General features: G+C 46.9%; 1 protein-coding gene across 1 annotated transcript in view; it reads left to right on the forward strand.

Annotated features, from left to right (window-relative positions):
• SBNO1 (strawberry notch homolog 1) overlaps positions 1-19,602 on the forward strand; it is a 946,695-nt gene that overhangs the window by 339,846 nt on the left and 587,247 nt on the right. Inside the window, exon 11 of the mRNA XM_086942451.1 lies at positions 17,067-17,218. Coding sequence (XP_086798577.1) covers positions 17,067-17,218 — 152 coding nt within the window. The remainder of the gene's footprint in view (positions 1-17,066; positions 17,219-19,602) is intronic.

The raw sequence follows: 19,602 nt of genomic DNA on the forward strand, positions 1-19,602 counted from the left end.
CTGGCTTTTCGAGCAGTAACAGACCACTCTCCCCCAGCGCCTTGAGACCCTCCCGGGTGAGTAGCGCGCTATACAAATGCTATGATTGATTGATTGACAATGGACTGGAGCGTTTCAAGGACTCCAGGGCTACGGCCAATTCCTTGGGCCTAGGCCAACACCAACAAACTTCCGCTGTTTGCCCCTTTCGTGGCCAAGGAAGGGGCGCCCCCACACATCCAGCCAGCCACAGGCCGCAGGACCTTTACCGTAAAGTCAGGGAAGATCAATAACTGGGCGTTGTACAGTCACAAGGGCGGGCCCGCTTGTGCTGTCTGGAGGATGACATCACGGTCACGAAAGTTAAACACACGAGCGATAATGGGGCTGGGGGAGCACCTGGCTTCAGCCTACCGCCCGGGACCCTGTGTGCCCGCTCGATGGAGAAGGAGTTAGAAAGCTGCTTTGGTTGCAGATGTTGTAGCATCAAGTTTTCCACAAAGAGATCAGCGGAAGGCCCCTCCATTCGCTCCGTAACCCCCAGGATGCAAAGGTTGTTGCGCCGAGAGCGCCCTTCATAGTCTTCAAGAAGCTCCCCCATTTGTAGCTGCTGCTTTTGGTTTTGGTGTTGGAGCGTAGAAGTATCGTCAACAAGCACCTTGGTCTTAACTTCTATATCCTTCACCTTGGTGTCCATTTTGCGGAGATCCGCCCGCAACAGTGTTACCTCGATGTTCACAGTCTATGCGAGTCTCCAGCGATGAACGGACCCCGGCGATTGCCTCCATCACATCCTCTAGAGTAAGGGCCCGCGCTGCAGGAGGTGGAGTCGCGGTTTTAGGTGCAGTGTCTGAGTTGGCATCTTTAGTCTCTTCCTTTGAACCCCACAAGAGTTTATTGGATTGTCTTTGGATGGAGGGCTTACTACTATTACTTACTATTAGGGGCCATCTTGGAGCCCAAAGCGCACCGTATGTTCCAGCTGCGCAGGGTCGAGGCGTGGGCAGGCAAGCGGGGTCCCAGCAACCCCCGTGTAAGTAAGCAGTCACCACTCCTGGGAGAACGGTGTCAACGTAGTCTCTGTCAAACGTGAGCAAGGAAAAATGAGGCTAGGCGGCTGCAGGGCACAGGGGGAGCCAGCGCTCCACTCACAATATTATAGGTCGCAAATCACGTGTCATGGCTCGCAGCCCAGAGGGTGGCCCATGTGGTCTATCCAAGTGGAGCAAGAGGGGGGACACCCCGGGACCAGCACACCCAGCAAGCTCCGAAATCCTCGGGAGAGGCCGCTCCGCCGGTGCGTCAGGTCGTAAGATGTCAGAACAGGCTCCTCCCAGGCCCCAGAGCCAGGCCCAAGGCAGTGACCAGCCGTCCCCCGGCAACAATCGCCCCACGGCACCCCCAGCGCCGGGTGCGCAGGGTCTCCTCCAGCCCGGACTGCCACAGTCCCCGCAGGCCTCCGAGGCCGGGGTGGGTACAGGCCCTCTGCCCCAGGCAGTGGATGCGGGGTAGGGGGAGCAACAGCCCTCGTGCCGCAGGATCAAGTTCTGGTTCGTTGCAAGCGATGTGGCTCCACAGTGTGCCAGTAGTTGGTTTGCAGCTCTTGCAGCGGGTCACAGCGAGGAGGGATAGTCCCCCCAGGCAGTGCAGTGGGCTGCGGCTAAAGCAATCAGGCCTGTGCAGTCTCGGGTAGGCTGGAGGCGGTCCCCGGCAGCAGCCCCAAAGCCGGGAACTCGCGTAGTTCAGCGCCCGGGTGCCAGGGAGGGCCCAGTTCAGGCCGCTTCGTTCGCTGTCCGTGGGGCCCAGCAAGACGGGACCAGCGCGGATTGGTGGGGGCCCGCTCCTCTGAGTCGGATCTCGGGTCGGATATTCAGCCCAATGGCTCCCAGGGTCTCGCATCTGCCCCCGGTATCAGGCCCTACCTTTGCCGGCGGTGCCAGCTGCACTTTTGGGCCGGAAGGGCTGCCGGGTCTTAGGATCTCGCCGTGGCGAAAGGAAGTCCAGTGGCGAGCAGGGATCAAACGGGGCCGTCCAGCCAGATCACCGGAGCTTTGTCTCTTCGGTCAGGGGCAAAAAAGAACACAGGATCGGTGTCCGGATTAGCGGCGAGGGTTGAGGATCCGCCTTAGAGTACGGCCATTCCTCACGGCTGCAGACCATGCCCCTGGAAGTGCATTTTCGATTGCATGGTGCAACGTCTTTGCATTTGTTTTTCCACTGATTCCCAGAGTTCTCAGGAAATTGAAAGCAGAGCCTTGCACACTCATTCTGATAGGCCCAGCTTGGCCATGGCAGTATTGTTTCACAGAGCTTCACCTTCTCTACCTGGAACCACCGATCCATTTGAAACCGTTTCCCTCTCTTCTCACAGTGAACCACCAGCAAGTCCAGCATCCGGATCCGGCATCTTTAAAATTATCCGCTTGGCTCCTGAGTTCAGAGAATTCCAGGACCCAGACCTTCAAAACCTACTCCTTAAAATGGAAAAGGTTCCGCATCTAGTGCAAGTCAAAGAAGATGCACCCTCTTTCATCTTCTCCGGTACAAATATTGCCTTACCTTCTCCATCTGGTGAACTCCGGTCTTGCTCACTCTTCCATTAAAATTCATTTTGCTGCAATATCCCGTTTCAGAAGATCTTCTGCTGGCCCTTCTCTTTGGTCTAACAGATTGATCAAGCAGTTTCTAAAAGGCCTGTTCAGGACTTTTCCTCCTGTGAAAACTTTACCTCCCACTTGGCAACTCAACACAGTTCTTTTTCAGCTCATGAAACATCCTTTTGAGCCAATGCACAGGGCTGATCTTAAGTATCTCTCCTGGAAAACGGTGCTCTTTCTGGCCCATACCTCAGCGAGGCGAGTGAGTGAGCTCCAGGCTTTTTCAATTCAAGACCCTTTCCTTCAGTTCAAACACGACAGGGTTATACTACGAACAAATCCTATGTTTGTGCCGAAGGTCCCGTCCAACTTCCATCTCAATGAACCTATAGTCTTACGTTCCTTCTTTCCAAACCCTCACACAATGGCAGAAAGAACTCTGCATTCTCTGGATCTTAAACGCTGCCTAAAGTTTTACATTGACAAGACAAAGACCTTTTGCAATTCCTACCAACTCTTTGTGGCTTACAGTCAACCTAGAAAAGGTCTTCCACTCACTAAACAAAGCATCTCTCGCTGGATCTCTGCAGCTATTACGTTCTGTCACCAGCAAGCGGCGTTACCCCTACATTCCAAGGTCCGATCCCACTCCACTAGGGCGATGTATACCTCCATGGCACTCTTTGCAGGTGTGCCTGTTACAGACATTTGCAGAGTGGCAACTTGGAAGACTCCACAAACATTCACCAAGCATTACTGCTTGGTTATAGAACTCATGAAGGATGCTGCAGTGGGACAGGCAGTACTTTGTCATTGATCGATAGAGGTGAGCCTTCTTTCATCCCGCCATCCTTTCATGTATAATCACATTTCTCTATTGTGTTCCTTAATGGTTTCTTTGATTAGAATTTGGTACTTTCTATGTGTCACATTGATATGTTATTATCTGGTGAATTTGTATATGATATACCATCCAAAATGTGCTCATCATTGCTTACTACTCAGGGCATGTGAATCTATGAAAGATACCCTAATACTGGATAAGAAATGCGTTACTTACCTTTAACTGTAGTTATCCAGTATTGGTATCTTTCATAGATTAACATGCAACCCACCCACCTCCCTTGTAAGGTCTCATCTAGTTTTCTCAGTGATACACCTACTTATCACTGTGTTTGCGAAAATCGTAGGGACTAGAGCTCCTTCCAGGAAGGTTCTAGAGGGTGGTGATAGCTGATTGGCTCTTCTCTGGAGTTTGGTCCTTTTTACAAAAGGACATGGATTTGTTACTAATGTGAGGCCTTTGGCCTATTACTCTATATGTCTAATGGGACATTATTTATATACCAGGGACTCCCATCCCGACGACTGGGAATGATTCAGGCAGGTGAATCTATGTAAGATACCAATACTGGATAACTGCAATCACAGGTAGGTAACGCATTTCTTCCCCACTCATCCGTGGATCCCCCACAATTCAGGGGCTGGCCGCTTCCCCCTCTAGCTGGACTTTGGGACGTACGGCTCAGTTTGCAGCCGTCGCCTACAAAGGAATTGCTTTCTCCTAGGCGACACCATACAGAGGCCAGTGTTGCCTTTGTTCGGGCTATATCCACAGCTGCTGGCATTTTGCGAGTGGGTGACCCAGTCACCCCATTCCCTAAGTATAATCTCTTGGAAGTTCTCCACCAGGGGTCTGGTGGATGGGAGCTGTTGCTTCCTTTCGAAGCGTCGCTCCACAACTCTGTGGGTTTGGCGGCGCCCTGCCACGGGTGATCTGGTGCCTCAGCCGCTCCTGCATCGCCACCATCCTGCGCCGCACGACCCAGTCTACCTTTCCTGCCACCCTTCTACTCAGGGCTCTCTTCTGCGGACTGCTTTTCCGTCCTTGCTTGTGGTGTTTCCTCCGTCTCTGGAGGCCTGGTGGTTGGATTCATGGGGGCATAACATCTTCGCTTCATCCAGTGCTGCTTTGGACGCGCTCAACACTTTGTGTGTTGGCCAGGGCTACCTCCAGCCTGTGGGATTTTGTGGAGTCCCTTCTTTCTCATGTCTCCCATGAGTGTGCCCGCGCTGATCTACGACACCATGTGTTGGATGGTCGTGAGTTGGCTGCGTTTGTTCTCTGTGTGGCCTTGTTATGTTATGTTATGTTAAAATCAATTTATAAAGCGCTCGTACGCCCGTGGGCTTCATGGCGCTATAGGAAGTATGAAGAGTCCGAACAACATAACACTAAGCTAACAAAGGCTAATGGTAGGCTTGAGAGTACAACCAGGTTTTTAGTCCCTTACGGAAGGTGAGCAAATCCTTACTCTGCCTAATCGGTAAGGGGATGGAGTTCCAAAGTGAAGCTGCTAGATGGCGAAAGCAGCAGCCGCCCTGTCGCTTCCTTTTAAAGCGAGGCACCTCCAGTAAGGATTTTTGAGCAGAGCGCAGGCTTCTAGTGGGAGTATATTTAGAAACCAGACTGCGAATAAAGGCAGGGCCTTTATCTTGTGTGGCCTTGAAGGTGATACAGCCAGCTTTAAAGGCAATGCGTTGGGAAATCGGAAGCCAGTGTAGCTTTTCTAGTCCTGGTTTGATAGAAGACCATTTTGGCTGTTGTAAAAGGAGTCTAGCCGCCTGGTTCTGGACTAGTTGAAGTCTCTTTGACAGGCACACTGGAAGTCCCAGGTAGACGCTGTTGGAATAGTCCAGGCGGGACATGACCAAGGCAATAGTGACCTGGATTAAGGCAGACTGGGTGAGTAAGTGAGCATTTTTTTTTATTTTCCTCATTTGGAAAAAGCTTGCGGAAACCACGGCACCCACCTGGGTTTTTAAGGACAGGTCCGTATGGAGCGTGATCCCTAGGCTCTTTACAGCAGTGGACCTTACAGGAGGAGTGCCCAGGTCTGCTGGCCAGTAGTTGACACTCCAGCTGGATAAACTGTTCCCGGGCAAAAGTAGTTCTGTTTTGCCCGGGTTAAGTTTTAGATGGTTTTCGTTCATCCAGCATTGGATGTGTCTCATGGTGTTCTGAAATTCGGACACAGCATCAGGGATGTTCAGTTGGAATAATAGCTGTAAATCGTCCGCATAGTTGAACACCGTGACTTTAAATTTCTTAAGGGAATGAAGAAGAGGGCGGAGATAAAGATTAAATAATAAGGGGGATAATGACGACCCCTGCGGGACTCCACAGGTGGATGTATGCCTAGTGCCTGTAAAGCTGCCAAGTTGAATTGCCTGAGTCCGACCCTCGATAAAGGAAGTGATCCAGCTCAACGCTGGTCCTCTCAGGCCAGCCTGTTAGACACGGTTGAGCAAGATGTCATAGTCAACCGTGTCGAACGCAGCAGAGAGGTCAAGCAGCACCAAGGCTTGGTGTGTATCGGCGTCCGCATTGGCTCTAAGGTTGTCTTGAAGCGCCAGGATCACCGCCTCTGAGTGACCTGGGCGGAACCCCGCTTGATTAGGCTCCAAATAGTTGGTGGTCTCGATGAAATTAGAGGCACTCTTAGAGACATGAGCCTCCAATACCTTTGAGAGGTAGGGCAGCAGGGAGATAGGTCGATAGTTTGTAAGATCCGAGGGATCCTTCCCTTGTTTTTTTACCAACGGTATAAGGAGGGCTTTTTTTTAAATCTGTGGGGACTCTGCCTTGTCTGAGGGATTCATTGAGAATAGGCAAGAGTGCCTGTGGGAGAGATAAGCCTAATTCTCTAAAGATGGAAGGGGGGCAAATATCATTGGGTGACCCAGATTTGATCCGTTGAAGGAGTTCCGACAATTGTTTGGGGTCAATCGGAGGAATGTGGTCTAAAATCTCTGGATTCTTGTAAGCGTCCTCAATGGTGTTGCTGGCAGGGTGTAGTGGTATACTTTGTTTGATTGTGATGATTTTATTAGTGAAGTAGTTGTTCAAATCATCACATAAAGCTTGAGAATGTGCGATAGGTAGTGACGTACGCTCATCGTTACAGAGGTCGTTCACTATTCTAAAGATGTCTTTAGTTTGATTCTGAGAATGCAGAATTATGCCTGAAAAATAATCAGTCTTCCTCTTAAGAATGGTTTTTTGGTAGAGACGTCGGCTAAGGCAATAGACCTCTTTATCTTGTGGAAGATAATTTCTGCGCCAAATTCTCTCTTTTTGCCTGACCTCTAGTTTAAGTTGTTTGAGGTCCGCAGAGAACCATTTATGAGCCTCTTTGTCGCGTGAGCGTGAGAATTTTACACTAGGGGCATGAATATTGGTAGCACTTTGGATCCACAGGAAGAGCGCTTCATAGATTGCATCTACGTCTCCCAAGTTGTTGAGTGGTGGCAAAGTAGAGGCCAAAGTGTCCAGAAAAGCAGGAAGATCTATCGCCCCCCATTTGCGAGTTTCCCCTCCAGGCTGTGGAGGAGTCTGATGCTGTCTCGTTACTTGAAAGGAAAAGTAAACAAAAAGGTGATCAGACCAGATGCAGGGCTGAATCAAGATAGACGTTAGTGGGAGATTATGCGACCATAGTTGGTCAAGATGATGGCCTTTCTCATGAGTGGTAGACTGTGTGAATTGGATCATATTGATGTCGGTGAGTGAATCAAACAGTTCTCTAGCTTGGGTGTCAGAGTCCAGGTTGTCAAACCACAGATTAAAGTCTCCAATAAGGATGGTATGAGGGTAATTCGTGGTGATAGATGCTAATTGTTCGGCGAGTCTTGAGGGAAAGGTGGGCATAGATTGTGGGGGGCGGTAAAGTAAAACCAGGACTATGGCGCCTTTCTCAGTGTCGGTTTTTATGACTAGGTTTTTAGTACCAGGTAGCAGCAGGGACGGGCGACTAATGAAGTTATGTTTTTTATTAATAATGGCCGCCACTCCCCCTCCAGCTTTACCTGGGGCGCGATTTACTGCCAGTATATAGTAGTCTGATGGAAGTGAGGCCAGTATGTCAGGCTGCGAATTCTCAGTGAGCCAAGTCTCTGTGAGTAGTAATAGATCGGGTTTCTGTGAGGTAAGTAGCAAAAATATGTCTAATGTTGCTGATGCTCTTGGCTGTGCTATGGTCAGTTCTGTTGCTCTTCGTCGCCATGCTTGGCTGCAGGATGTTGTTTTTCCTAAGAATATTAGGGAGCGTCTGGTTGACCTCCCTTTGATGGGGTCCTTTTGTTTAACACTCATGCAGACTCCACCATTCAGCGTCTCCTTGCCGGGCTCTGTCCTCCTCCCCCTCTGTAGGCTGGCTTGTTGATCCTCCGGGGCTCGATGGGAGGCGTTAACCCACCTGCTTTCTGGAATCTGGTTTTTTTAGTGGACCGTTTGTATGTTCTGTGTGGTTTGACGTGCCTTCGGGGTCCCTTGGTTGGCCCCTCTCTTATGTTGGCTGCCGGTTCAGCCCTTTTGGCAAGTGTGTATTTTATGGCTGATTGCTAAGCCGTCTGTGGATCCTACCGCAGGTCTTATGTAATTGTTGTCTTGATGCAGGATTTTTCCCCTAAGATTGATTCCCATGTTTTCTTTGTGACGTGTTATAACCTAAGTGGGGTACTTGTAGCTATTGTATAGCTCTGTCCTACGCCGGGAGGGTGTGGACTCCCTTTTGCGGGTTCCGTGCCTTTCCTGGCGTCGCTGTATACCGCTGGTGCGGTTTCTTCGATCTGTTCCTCGGCGTAGCTTGCGTTGCTCCAGGTTCTGTCATTCTCAGTATCCGCTGCATTGCTGGACTAGCTTTGGCATGCAGTCTGCGGCGTTGTGCTGTTGTGTTTCCACCCTTTTTTGTCTGGAGTTTCGGCCTGATCCTCTGCCTGGTGTTCCTGGGGGATAGGATTTCCTGGTATTTTCCTTTGTTCTGGTTGACGGCTTTAGTCCGTCCTTCATATTTCTCCTCTTCTTTTCTCTTCTGACTTCCCCACTTCTTTTCATGGGTCAGTTTATGTCTGGAATGGTCTCCCTTTAGGGGTTGTTCTGGATTTCCCTAGCCCTTACCTTAGTCTTGGGCTTGGTGTGGACTCTGATTCATGGTACTTGCCGGCTGCGCACGCCTGCTCTTTCTGGTCCACAGCTGGGGACTCTGGCGTGTGCCCTTATGCTCATGCCTCTTGTTCTGCTGGAGCCTTGCAGGACTGTCTTTCTTCTCACGTCTGCCTTTCTTGGCAGTGGAGCCGTTCGTGCCTTGTCCGCTGACTTGAGGCTGAGGCCGGTTCAGCTGTCCCCTTCACTGTGTGAGTTCTCCTGTGGAGGGCTTTGCCTCCATTTCCACCTCTTCTCCTTGGAGTTTGGGGTGATTCTTTTCTACCTCGGTACTCCTCTGGGCTTCCTGGCGGATGTCCCTTGTACCTTTTATGGGCTTGGGGTATCCTGATCTCCCTTCACCTCGTCCTTGCTTCCTTCTGCTTGGTGGGGGCTGGGCTGCCCTTGTTGTCCCCATTACACATCCTCTGCTGGGGCCTTGTGTTTCTTCCTGCTAGGAGGCTCTCTCGCAAGCCCTCTCCCTCTGGGTATGGCTGGGGTATCTATTCTAAGTTAAGGAATCTGCAGCTAGTAGTCTCTATCAGATGTACGAGTTACTTACCTTCGGTAACGATGTATCTGGTAGAGACGGTTCTAGCCGCAGATTCCTTCATGACCTGCCCTTCCTCCCTGTTCTGAGAGGACCTTCAGCTTGGTCTTCTGCACTCTCCTTTCTCTGGGTGTTTTGTCTACTGCGAGTGCCCTCTTTCGCTTCCTCCCTAGTGGGATGCTCGTTCTGTTTTTGATCCACTTCTTCCTTTCTGGTGTTTGGTTGGTGGGTTCATGGATACTTCTGCGTCCCTGCACCCTGGTCTTCCAGTGTGGGGCCTACTCGTGCTCTTCTCCCTTTTTCATTACTTGAAATATCTGACTCCTCCTCAGTCCTCTGAGTTTGGGTCTCTTGGCTGTGCCTTGACCCTTCGCTCTTTACAGGGAATGTGCCTCTCCTTGCTGGTGTTGTCTTGGGCTGAATTGTCGTTACTCTTCTGATTTGGCCTTGTTGTCCCTCACTGTTTGTAGACTGAAGTTGCAGGCCCCTTTCGTGTGCTGTGACGTTTTTCACATGCTTTTCTACCCCCATGGAGGATGTTGTATTTACTTGAAGGGTTACTTCGCAGTAGCTGTGCTCTACTCTTCCCTTCTATGACTTTCAGTGCCACAGTGCCTGGTGCACTCCGGATGGTGCTGTTCCTCACCATTCATTTCTTCCCATTCTGTTCATCTGATTTTTTTTCGCACACTGTTCTCATATTCTCAGTTTTTGTTTGTGATGGCTCCGCGTTGTGGTGCGGAAAAGTTCTGAGAAGAAAACTGACGTTGGCGCGCCAGGGTTGGGCTTATGTGACCTTGCTGACATCTTGCCCGCCGACGACGTCAGGGCAGAGTCACGTGGTACCGCCCCCCGGTGCGCAGAGATGCTGTGGCAAAGAAGATTTTCTGGATCCAGTCTTGCGCCTGGGGATAATTCTACGTTAAGGAATCTGCGGCTAGAAGTGTCTCTACCAGATACCCTGTTCCCTAAGGTAAGTAACTCTTACGCTATCTGTCCACACTTTGACAAAACACTACTTCAAAGACATCCATAAGACGGTTGCAGTAGGACAGAAGGTCTTAAAAAAACTGTTTCCAAAAACTTTATCACTTCATCCCAAAGTCCTAAATGGGAGAAATACTGCCACATGTGCAGTATGTAAATCCAAAAAAGATTCATGCTAAAAAGGACAGTTTTTTTTACTTGTTGTGGAAATTTTGCATTTTGAAGGCTTTTTACAGAATTCGCATCAATTAGCCCGCCTCCTCTGAAGAGTTGAGAGGTTTTAAAATGTTAGAGATGAGTCAGAGGGTGAAATGTCACTCCCTAGAATATCATACGCCACCAAGGTGAAGAAAGAATGAAAAAACAGTGCCCATGCACTGTGGCTTTGTGGGGTGTATTACTGGTTTAATGGGAGAGGAGTATAGCCACCTACTGTTTAACACCCAAATAAAAGCCTTACCGGGCCAAAACTTTAGAGGGAGGAATAATGCACAGCTTGCTAATCTAGAATGGTCTTCCTGCTGCAAAACTATTCCTGCAGGCTGGTAATTTCTTGCTATAGGAAACTGGGGTATTGGTTGAGAGGGATAAATACCTACATCAAGTAATATTCCCAATCCTTTTGAAGGTGAACCCTCAGTAAATTAACCTGAACTCAACCCAATGGTAGCTTTGGCACAGAGCAGGCTGGTTTAACTTGAAGACCATGTGTTAATTGTTTATGCAATACTAAAACAGTAATAAAGTCAAAATTCACAATAATAAAAATTGCAAGACAAACTAGAAAACAAGTTCAATTTAATAAACAAAATGACAAATCCAATAAGGGGAACTGGAGATATTATTTTTTAAAGTTTCAAGTAGAAATTGTACCCAGAAGCACAAAGTTCCAATGATCAGTGATCGCGATAGAACAGGACATAGTTGTTTTGTGGCGCTGACTGTAGTAAAGCGCGGGTAGGATACACCAAGTTGGTCATGGAGAAAAGATTTTACCATCTGACTTAGTTCTCTAATTCCCAATACTCCACAAGTGTACACTTCTAAAGCTCCCAGGACTTCCAGGCAGGCCCTTAGACACTAACTGGGTGTTAGGCAGGCACTGAGAGACTAGCTGGGTGTTAGGCAGAAGCCAACAGCGGGGTCCAGTCCAGATTCAGTTGCCACAGGTCATCTGGACAGTTGCCTCTTGGAGCTTGTTGTATCCCTATAACCTGTACAAGTCTGCCTCATGACTCTTCAAGTCATTGTCTTTGTCCTGGGTACATGAAGGAGACATCTCCTTCTCAATAATGTAAATATTCTAGGGCTACTTCAATTCATTAAATCCCTCAAAATATTATGGGGAAAAGAACTATAGTGACACTAAAGAATTAGAAACATATAAATAAGTGTATTAATTATTTATCTATCTTTTTTTGGTTCTTTATAAAAACACATATTAGAAATAGAAAAAAATAGAAAAAAATTAAAGCATTTATTTAGAGACTAGCACATATATACAACATTCTGATCACATTCATTCACAGCCACACACAACCAACATACACAGTCATAATGATGTAAACGATCTTTTCATCAAACATGATAAAATTGATATAGGATGTAGTGAATAAACAATAACAGACTTTTGATGAATGATTGGGTCTTTTTAGGTGTTTTTCAAAGCAGACAACGCGAGTTTCGACAAACACTGTCTTCATCAGGAGTTCCACCTCGGAATGTTGCGCTCGAATATTACCAGCTAATATATGCAGACAACAATGCTGTTTTGCAGTGATACAGGTCCAGAAAAAATCTTGTGTCTCCAAAGATGCTTATTCGTCACCCAAGAGGCTTCTAAGGTTTTCTTATGCAAAGTTAGCTTTTCTCAACACGAGATGCTTATTATGGAAAGCAAATATATCCGCCATTCTTCAAGAGAAACGCTCTGGTTAGTAACATGTATTCAGTAGGAAGGACGAGCTGCTAATCCTTCGGATGGCAGAAATAGATAGTTTTAATGATCCAGGAGAAAGGAGAAAGTTGCAGCTCTGTTGTTGGTACGGCAGCCACCCAATGGGGCAGACAAGCCGCCTTCTAACCCAGCAGGTTCAGTTCTCTTCTGTTCCTACACTGGCCTAGGTGGGTTCTGGTTGCTTGGAGATGCCAGTTCCTGTGCCTGGCACAAGCTATTGTGTGGTTAACCAACGGGGCTAAAGGTTTCCTGGGCTAATCTTGTCCACTTGAAGCATTTTCAAGATTGTGAAAGTCTTCAGCCATACGAAACTTGGGTGAGAGTGGGTGGGGTTTGTGGGGAGTGTACTTTGGATATCCTAGTGTCCTCTTACTTCTAATTCTAAAATCCACTTTAAGGCAGGTCTTGTACCCAAAACAAACTTGAATTCAGAAGCCTGGTAGAAAAACAGAATCTTCCAGCAACAAGGCAGATACGCAAGAATTGGTTTGGCATCCTGTCCTTTAAAGTCTGTCTTCTCATGCAGGTTTTGACACTCTAGCAGGGTGTGACATTACTGTAAAAAAAGAAACCTACTGTGATTGGAGCCTGTGTGGTTAGAGTGCAGAAAAGAACAGGATAGGCCTGGGTGTTGGCTGCATCTGCTTGTGAAAGGGTATAGCTCTATGAAATTACTCAAGTTCCTCATCACAGCCCACAGGCTATACTGTCAATTGAACACAACACCTCCCTACGCCCAAGGCTAATTGGTATCCTTAAGTGTAACTTCACTCTCATCAAAGGGGGTATTCAGCTGCCAGTTCATCGTTGGAGGTCAAGCAAATATTTCTCCAATTGCTTTAGTTAGGGAAAGGTAACTTTCTAAAAGTACCTTTTCCTGAAAAGTTATATAAAATCCAAATGTAGTGTTAACAAAAATCTGTAAAATAATTTTTGAAATGTTTGTAGCTCCTTTCAAGTGGAAATTATTATTAAAGGGAATAATGAAACCCATTGTCTACCTGTGGATGAGCTAGCCATGCTACAGGGAAAATAGCCTGTTGGGGCTTTTTCACTGTCAGAATGTGTTTAACACTACTAACCTACTTTTAAAATCTTTGCACCCTCTCATGGACAATAAAGCCTACATCATGGTGACTTGTTAGATTTTAGAAGGAAGGATTTGATTTGTAAATGGTTTATTTTGACAGGTTGACTTTATAGTTTTGAAATTGCAACATTTAGGGCACGCATGCTAGGCCTGCAGTCTTCTTTGCGTTGTCACTAAAGTAGATGGCACAATGGTTGCTGCAGTACACAACTGACATTTAACTTGCAGACCCTCAGTAATCTTTGTACCATATACCAAGGACTAAGTTGAATATGCCAGTTGGGGCTATACCAATTCCATAATTATGAAAGTGAGCGCACAGGATCTTTACCACTGTTTAACAGGGGTAGAATTTACAGAGTTCCACAATCAGCAAAAATAGTGTTCAGGGAAAATATCAGGAGTGAGGATGGTGTAAGGGGCAAACTTCCAACCGTTACCTGCAATAATGCTCTTTTTTTTTTTTGTAAGTATTTTATTTTACAGAAAATGCATTGGGTTATGCCACAACCGTATCAACCAACAACCTTACATTCAGTCAACTTGGGACACTAGTACAGCTTATAGTCAGTTCAGGATATTTGGTTCTTTCACCATTTATTTGCGGTCCTATGCATATACTGCCATTCAGTCCCGACTGAAACCTCCCAACCCGCAACTACTCCAGGGGTGTCACTTACATCTAGGTCGTGAATGTATAGTAGACCAGTGCCCCAGCCTAATTTGTGTCTGCTTGGGGGAACACCGATGGAGTCTGCGTCCTCAGCATTTTCCGGGGATTTGAGCGCCACGACTAGCGCTTCCCAAGCACTCTCTGCTTCTAATGCTCTCTCACTCCCTGTTCTTCTGGTGGAGTGGTGTGGCTCACTGGTTAGAGGCGGCAGACCCGGAAGCAGAGAACGCCCGGGACCAGGGTTCAATTCCAGACGCGGCAGGGTCGTGGACCAGGGTCAGCGGACTCGGTAATTCTCGCCTTTGTGCCTACTCTAACCAGGTATCACACTCTGCAACTCTGGGCATTAGCTTGCCCCATCTCTACAACAGCCCCCCACATTCGCCGGGGATGCCTGGTTTCACCTTGGAGATACACAGTAGGGACCATCTCACAGGGATAGCCAGGACGGGTTCCCCAGCGGTCTACAGCGCCACGACGCCTCAGGGCAGCAGTACTCTTTACAAGACACATACATTTACATTTCTGGCTATCTGCTGTCTGATCAACCCTTCACATTAGGTCCACTTAAGGAGTACTGCTTTCCGTATTGCTATGCTAGGGCCCTGTTTAACCTGCAATATTGCTCTTTATAGTGGATTTTCAATCTTAGTACACATTCCTCACCAGCCTACCTGCTCCCAATTCTTTGGTGTGGACCTTTATGGCTTTTCAATCAATCAATCAAACACATTTATAGAGCGCGCTGCTCACCCGCAAGGGTCTCAAGGCGCTGGGGGGGGTAGGGTGGGGGGGGGGGGGGGAGGCTGCTGCTACTGTTCGAAGAGCCAGGTCTTGAGTTGCTTCTTGAAGGTGAGATGGTTCTGGGTCAGCTGTAGGTGGGTGGGGAGGGAGTTCCAAGTCTTGGCCGCCAGGTAGGAGAAGGATCTTCCTCCGGTGGTGCTTCTGCGAATCTGTGGGACGAGGGCGAGGCTGGCGGAGCGGAGCTGGCTGGCTGGCTGGCCGGTGGGTGTGTGGAACGTGAGGCGGTCGTTGAAGTATCCTGGGCCCATGTTGTGGAGGGCGTTGTGTGCTTTTAAAATGTTCCCCATTAGATGTTGAACTTTGTCTGTTGCAGTTGATCCAGTTTAAAAGCACTAAAGCAGGGGTCTCCAACCACTAGTTTGTGAGCTGCTGTATTTTTCCACCTACCTCTGAATAGCTCACCTGTGTGCAGCCCAGCTATTAAATTAGAACGTTTTTATTTGGTTGAATTATAGTACATATAAAAAATGGAAATTATACAACATTAATATTAGTGGCTGTCAATGCGTTTCATTGAGCATAAGTAGCTCAGTACAGAAAAGGTTGACAACACCCGCACTAAAGAGTTTCTAAAGAAAGTGCCACCCACTACTCGCATGAGCAGTTACTATAAAAGTGTTGGATCCGGTCTGGCATCTGGGAAAAATCAAAACGTGAGGAGACCATTATCCAAGGTGAGTAACTTGTTCATGTAGGTGGGAGCTAGTTGTTTGTGGTGTTAGATGGTGGGCACCTGAACAGGTTCTTAGTTAAAGACCACAGGACATTATGATTGAATATAGTTACAGTATCTGATTGTCCTTATTAGCCTTTACCATGTTTCATTAGATCATGTTCTATACTACACGTGATAAACATGCAACTGCTCCTATCACTACTTCATAGCCATTTGTGAAATTCTAACGTTCTTACCTCTGCTGTGTATTTTCTTAGTTTCAGATATTTAACATTTTAATTGATTTCCTGTTTAGTGTCTTACAAAATCGCAGTAGATCCCTTTCATTTGTATTCGGTTCTGAAGTATAGTGAACAGAGGGAAGCCCAAAGATTATTCAGTTGTCCATATCAGATTCACTGCTGTTAGCCTGGAAACGCTTGAGCTCTGCAGCCTTCTCCAAAATTTCAGGTTTCTCTCTCAGTAATGTCGGTCATGATTATCCAGGGGAGCCTTAAAGGGTATTCAGTTTAGGCGGTTGTGCGTTTTTTTTAATCCAACTTTTCTTTGTACCATTACATATATATATTTTTTAATTCTGATTATTGTATTTTTTGTATACCAATCCAGCTGCACAAGCAGTAAGATGAAATGTTGATACAATAATAACGATTCAGAGAAGGGGGTGGTGATGAACAGAGTGTCTGAATTAAGCAGACCACTCTTACCCAGTCCAAAGATCAGGGCTTGATCCATCACCGTTATTTATCTCACTGCACCATCCCAGCTCAGAACCTGGCTATATGCAAATCAGTCTGCCCCTGGCCCAGTGCATCATGGGAACAGGGCAGACTAAACTACCAAGCCAATTCTTCACCAGAAAGGAGACAAGCTACCGGGGACCGGTTTCTGGCATTTCAGCCGTCTTCGGCCCGGCTTGCTTGAATCCTGATGGAGCAGTGAGAAAGGGACTCATGTCTGAGTATACCCTGCCACACCTATAGTGGCCAAAAACGATTCAGAAAAGGGGGTGGTGATGAACCACCTCCTTTTCTGAATCATTTTTGTCCACCATAAGCGTGGAAGGGTATACTCAGATGTGAGTCCCTAGCTCATTGCACCATCAGGATTCAAGCAAGCCGGGCCGAAGACGGCTGAAATGCCAGAAACCGGTCCCCGGTAGCTTGTTTCCTTCCCAGTATAAGAATTGGCTTGGTAGTTTGGTCTGCGCTGTTCCCATGATGCACTGGGCCAGGGTCAGACTAATTTGCATATAGCCAAGTTCTGAGCTGGGATGGTGCAGTGAGCTAAAAAACGGTGATGGTTCAACCCCTGATCTTTGGACTGGGTAAGAGTGGTCTGCTTAATTCAGACACTCATCACCACCTCCTTTTCTGATACAATAATAACAGCATATCATAACTGTAAGACAGGATACAATATACTGCTGCTGTATATAGGTTGTAAATCGAAGTAGTGTTTGAGGGAAACCAGAAATGACATATACGCATCCAGTCGTCAGAGGAATTATAACTGCATACATTAGAATTAAAATTAAATTGCATGTGTTCATGAGTTACAGGCAATAACAGACTGCAATGTAAGAAATAAACAGTCTTTTCCTGAAACATACAATAGTAGTAATAACTAACAAGGGCCTAAAACCCCTCTCCATGCAAACACGTGTATTTCAGTCAGTTGTATTTGTACCTTTATATTACTAAACCCATCATTTTTGGCAAAGTTTTGCTTGTATTTAAGTTGTGCATTTATTTTCTTTCATGCCTTTAGAGGAGTTTTACAGTCTCTTATTGAGAAGCACTTTCCTGCTCCTGACCGGAAGAAACTGTTCAGTTTACTGGGGATAGATATGACTGGTCGCAGCAATAACAACTCTCCTAGGGACAGCCCTTGTAAAGAAATCAAGCCTCAAAAGCGCAAAGGTATGATGTTCATGTGCTACATAACTGAAGTGCTGAATCATTCAAATTGTTGTTGGCTGTAAAAGGATACGAAGCAAAGTTTCATTAGAGATGTTCCCAAGGTTCCCTTTGTTGAATGTAGAGCTATTTTACACGCTGAATTACTTTCACTTGCTGGAAGTGGGTGATGGGTGGGATGAATAAAATACCCTAAGATGTAATTTGTTCCAACACCTTGTTTGTTCCATTCGGTGTGCTCAGGAATCATTCTAGCCTTGCTCGCAGGTAATGAAGTAAAGCTCTGTATTGATCTGCTAGAGACCTCAAGCTACACATTCCTTAGCTTAGAATATTTCCGAGGTGTTAGACTGGATCTGGAAATTTTCGAGTGGTACATTTGCATGCTGTTAGATGGCACCGTTCAGCTCTGCACTGACCGATTGTTATGCATGCCCAAGGCCCTTAAAAGGGTGACCCAACTGTGTAATCAGTTTGCATAGCGTGGAGGATGGGAGTGTCGATAAGGAATCTGCGGCTACATAGTCTCTACCAGATAAAGAATTTCCATAGATAAGTCACGTATTCATTTGATAGATACTTCAACCGGAAGATTCCTTACCTTAGAATACTCAAGCAATACCTTCCTGGAGGTGGGTCTGCCGAACAGATTTTAGACCAAAATGTCAGAACAGGCGAAATGCCAGTCATGACGGACCTGACAATCCAAGCAGTATTGCTCAGTTAGCATGAGGAGAGATGCCCATGCAGCTGCATGACAGATGTCCAGGACAGGGACTCCATGACCTAAAACAATGGTCGCAGCCTTGGCTCTGGAGAGATGAGCATGCATGACAGCAGAAAGTTGCTTTATGGCCAATACATTGGAGACCTTTATGCATAGCACTGTCCTTCGTGAGATGGTGTGTTTCTGCACAGCATTCCCTTTTTGACTCCCACACACCCTATGAAGAGTTGATCATCCTGAAACACTCCTGTGATGTCAAGGTAGAATGGCAACACTTTTTTTGGGTCCAGTCGATGGAGTATCTCCTCTTGTTTAGAAGGATAAAGTGTAGCAAAAAAAGGTAGGCCAGGTGATTATTTTGAGCTACATTCATGTTCGAAGAACCATCTTATCTGGGTATAGGTGTTATAAACAGGGTGCACAGAGCGAGCCTGCTGTTTGCTGACCCTTTTTTTCCAGTGTTGTGTCCACTAAGAAAGCCGTCTTGATGGTTGGCAAACAATGTGGACAGTGTGGTGGCCCAAAAGGAGCGCACATCAGAAAAGTCAAAAACAGATTTAAGCCCCATAGAGGGGTGTTGAATGGCCAGGGAGGATACTTGTTGGAGACCTTTGAGGGACCTAGTCACCTTGGGTGACTTGAACAAAGAAGGTTGGTCTGGCACCTGCAAAAAGGCCAAAATGGCTAATAAATAGCCTTTAACTAATAACCCAGAACTAACTTGGTTCTTGGCTTTCTTCCGTCTGTGGTCCAAACGGCACCAGCATGACATGGGACAAATGTTGCTCTGGTTGAAAGTGTGGAGTGGGCAGGGGAGGCGAGTTTTAACGGACCTTCAGTTTTGTTACACTTCTCTTCATCTCACAGGTGCTAACTACGAGATATTGTCACATTTCAATTTGTACCCCATTTTTAACCTCCCCTCCACAGCTCCTCTCAATGTTGACCTGTTTAAACACTGGCACAGATGACGTAGGGATGCCCACAGAGTTTTCCCTAGTCCAGAACGTGAGCTGTGTCAGGATGCTATAAGGAGCAGCACTGATTCCATATTGATAGAATTTTGACCTCAATGCCTACATGTCCTCCTCCCGTTATATGGGTATCTCCATGTCACTTAGTCCAGACAGTTCCTTGCCACTCTGTGTTTTCTCCCGATTATTCCTCCCCTCTTCCCCAATTTGATGTCTGTATACATTAATATAAAGCATTCTAGCAGTTCTATCTAGTTTGCATAAGGAATGTCATGGTTGATGTCATCCCATCGGAGAGTCCTATCAGTGAAGAGTCCCAGCTCTTCGCTTTCCTCTGTCCTGTTTGTTTTTTTTTAACTGCCTCACCTAATTGTCCCTTTTCACTTTTGTCTACTGTCTAGTTTGTTGCCCACGCTTCAACGGTTGGGGGTCTAGCTGTCTTCCGTGACAATACTGTATGCATCTTAGCCATGAACATAAGATTAACCAACTTGCATTTTGAATTGGCATCACTCTCAGGAATCCTAATTTAGGTGTGTTGAGCCCTGTCTTTCATTTTAGGGTGGTCAGTGAGTTTAAAATTCTCTAGTAGTCTCCAAGGCCTGAACCACAATACGAATGCGAAGGAACCTCATTTGATCCCTGTTCAAGCTGCACAGCCAAGTTCATCACTGAATGAATCCAAT

The sequence above is a fragment of the Lissotriton vulgaris genome, chromosome 11 (assembly GCF_964263255.1).
Source record: "Lissotriton vulgaris chromosome 11, aLisVul1.2, whole genome shotgun sequence".
Taxonomy (NCBI): domain Eukaryota; kingdom Metazoa; phylum Chordata; class Amphibia; order Caudata; family Salamandridae; genus Lissotriton; species Lissotriton vulgaris.